We start from the raw sequence: 3,672 nt of genomic DNA on the forward strand, positions 1-3,672 counted from the left end.
TCAAAGGAGGTCAAACAAATTTAAGAAAGCACATCATACATATGTAAGGAATGATCTGGGTTGAAAAGGGTACTACAAAATTATAAAGAGACAGTGAAACAGAACAGAAAAGGGCAGAAAGCGAGCCATTCTAAGCCTGCTATCAATTCGCTACCGAGATGAACACTGGCATGCCGACTAGTGTGACTTTCATTCATCTCACACACCGAAATAAATTATTACAGCCGCGAAAAATATACTAACTTCACAGACACTTGTGAGTTGCTATGGTAGCATTGTGTAGTAATACTGTATAGACCAAATCGAATTACAGTTTCAAACCAACTGTTTTATTTATAATGAACTTATTTTGTAGAAAAACTAATTAAATTGCAGGGCTGGCACTACGGCAAGGGAACTTTAAATGAATCAATATTTCGACTAGTACAGCTAGCCTTCTTCAGGGTCAGTGCTATAATGACATGCCGACTAGAACTTATTGTGCTCACGAAATAATGAAATAATGAAACCAGAGTATTATTTCACTCTACACTGCAATTTTTAACCTATCAGCCATCGCCTGAAGAAGTTTGCCTTGTGCTTCTACAGTGGCCTGGAGTTTTTGTATCATCTCGTCTCGTCTTTCATCTTGCATTTCCTTCATATGCCAAATCTCTGACGAGGTGTCCGTGCCAGATTCCTGACTCAGCAGTTTATCCACAAAATCCCCGTCTGTGAGATCACAACCAGCAAGGGCAACCCTAGGGATAAAAAAGAATATTTATATAATTAAAACAGGATAAAAAATAAATGTCCTAAGAAAACTCCATAGGGAAGCCAATGCAGTACAAAAATTAACCTTTTATTTATCCACGATATAAATTAAAGCTGTCGCTTGTGGGGCCTTGTTCCAATTTTATAGGTACTTGAAAATACTAAAATACTTAAAAATGCTAATTAACAAATACTTAAGTACTCAAAAATGCTAATTTACAAATGCTTTAATACTTAAAACTAAGGGTTGTATTTACTTTAAGGCACTGCCGGTATTTCTACAAATATGAAATAAAATTTCGTAATCAAATGCAAGTGAAAAATGTATTAGGTTGTTGTCTGGACTGGACTGGACTTATGGACTGGCTGGGAGGTCAGTTTTATGATGCTAACGGATAATATTCACCTGTTAATGAAAGTATTCTGGTTTGGTTTAATTTCCAGAAAGCTTCTATGTGCCCGTCGCAGAATAAACCTCGGGTAGGATTTCATAATGTGGTTAACTAATAAAACTTGGTCTATCAAAGATCGTAAACTTGCTGTTTTCCTGATGGCCTCGATGTCACCAACCGCCAGACCAACCTGTCGAGTTAAATGATAAAAATAGTGGGTTACCCTTTGCCATAAGTGTTATGTTATGCGGCGTTGATCTCAGCTAAAGCATAAAAGCCACTCTAAAATTTCGAAAATATGCCCTTGGCTTCTATTTGCTCAACGTCCCCCACTGGCTGGTATATTTTCAGGGTTTATTTACGGGAACTCAATTACGGATGGAAATTTGCATTTCAAAAATGTTTGGGCTTCTATTTGGACAGGAAACTGTGACTGAATTGTTTTGGTGGATATGTTGAAATTTAAAATGAATTTCAGGTAAAGTTTATTTTTAGGCTAGTTTTTGATTTGTTTTTTCTTTGTTCCATATTTACTACCAAAGATCTAAAAGAAAGAAAGAAAACAAATATCAAACTATTTTAAAATCATTTCGACCTGAAATTTATTTTAAACTACAACACATACAAGAATACCACAAACTAAAACTTTCTAAACATAACAATTTATAAACCAACACAGGTCCTACAGCATTCTTTAACAACGTAAAATACCAAACAAGTTCTACAACAGGGGCTTAATCAGTCGTATGGATAAGGAAAGGCTCTTACAAAGCGAAGAAGGGAAGGTGTCGCACTCGGTGGAGAGACACTGTGAAGCAGACAGGGCACAATAGCGAACCTGCTAAGTACCGTATTTTCTCGATTAAACGCCGGGTACCGAATAAACGCGGGGTCTCCAAGCTGGAGTTGAAAATCGGCCTCTTAGGGATTTATTTCAGGTATAATAAGCTGTGTGTATATTAGCCAGATACATGTTTGTCAAAAATAATGAATAAAAACCTTTGCTTGATGAACATAGGGCTCAAATAAACTGCCGGATTTAAATAAACGCCGGGTCCATCAGGCTTAGTTTAAAATAAACGCCGGGGGCGTTTAATCGAGAAAATACGGTAACACTATTTATCCGAACTATAGTAAAAACCCGCGAGTAAGAACCTAACATTTAAGAACCTGTTGAGCTAAGATTTGCAAATTAGAACCCCTTTTTTATATGAACCTATTAAGCCTAAAATTTGGACATAGGTTCTAATTTTTTAAAGTGGATTAAAAATGCAAACTTTTGGGAAAAACGTTTAGACAAGGCATTACTGTACATGTAAACAATGCTATGTCCTGAATCATTAGTGCTTCAGTTTGACATAAACACTTGTGGTATGCATTTTTAACAGGAATAGGCCGAATACCACGAAAAGTTCTATTAGCTACTATGAAAATTTTTCATCAGAAAATAAGAACCTAAATAGCCTAAATTTGTGTTAACTACCATTGATTTACCCCGCCCCCATCTTTTGGGCCTTCCTCGTTTTGAACATATTTTCAAAACATCTAGCCAAAAGCAAATAACAGCTAGCAACAAAAAAGGCTTCTGATTAAAGAATCGATTATATATGTCATTCAACGTAGCGAATTTGTGTCTTCGCTTTTCTACCTAAAAGTCATAGCTGTATTCTCAAAACTTAACAACTTCTTTTTTTCTCATACCAAAATTGTTTCTGGCACTACTAAAAGTAAATCATTTCCCTCGGACACCGTAAAAAAGCGTTTATTTTAATAGTTTGCTTGCAGCCGCGTAATTTTTTTCCTTTACTCAAAAGAACAGATGCCTTATATCGAAGTCTTACTAAACATTTATATTTAGCAAAGATTTTACCCACCAACAAGTTGACGAGCACAATAGAGACCATCAAAATGAACATTAGAAACAAGAGGAAGGTCAGTATTGGCAGTGGAACATATGGAACATCTGTTCCTGGCACTGTGTTGTTGTTCACAATATTTTCAACTAGTATGTCTGTATATTCCAGTTCACCTATCATCATCACGTGAACCTTTGCTAGAGCGAGCCAGAACTCTGAGAAATTACCCTAAAAAAGAAAGGTACACTAAATATAAAAAAGCAACATATCTTCAGTTTTCTGTATTAAATGTTATTCGGGAAATTGTAGACAGATAAGTCAAATGTCTCTTCCTATGTAAAGATCAGTGTTGTCGTAAGTCTGTAAACCCAAAGAAACACTTATGAGGTGGGATGGTCGTATGTTTAAGATGGACCGTAATTCATCAAACGTAAATTGGAGGAATGAGCTAATTTCCCTAAATACAGAAACGTGATAAGAAATGGTCCGTACTGAAGAATGACCGACGACAATATCCTTACCTGTTTCTTGAGAAGAATATAAAACACCAAGGAAAAGCCAATAAGGCCAATAAGGAAGGTAGATATCACTTTGAGAAAAGTGAAGAGTACTTCGACGTACATCGTTACGTACAAACCAAGTTGACCGAAACGACGAAGAGATAACGTGAA

The 3,672-nt window shown here is 36.1% G+C and overlaps 1 protein-coding gene across 1 annotated transcript; it reads right to left on the minus strand.

The window, feature by feature from the left end:
* Positions 1-324: 324 nt before the first annotated feature.
* On the minus strand, positions 325-3,661 carry LOC144640750 (transient receptor potential cation channel subfamily A member 1-like). The gene is made up of 4 exons (XM_078499828.1): positions 3,523-3,661; positions 3,020-3,229; positions 1,160-1,335; positions 325-740 (listed from the first exon to the last, which is right to left on the minus strand). Exons 1-4 carry the CDS (start codon positions 3,622-3,624, stop codon positions 527-529), a joined length of 702 nt encoding a protein of 233 aa, XP_078355954.1. The 5' UTR covers positions 3,625-3,661; the 3' UTR covers positions 325-526.
* Between the last annotated feature and the right edge of the window lie 11 nt (positions 3,662-3,672).

The sequence above is a fragment of the Oculina patagonica genome, unplaced genomic scaffold (assembly GCF_052425735.1).
Source record: "Oculina patagonica isolate OP01 unplaced genomic scaffold, crgOcupat unplaced446, whole genome shotgun sequence".
NCBI classification, from domain to species: Eukaryota; Metazoa; Cnidaria; class Anthozoa; order Scleractinia; family Oculinidae; genus Oculina; species Oculina patagonica.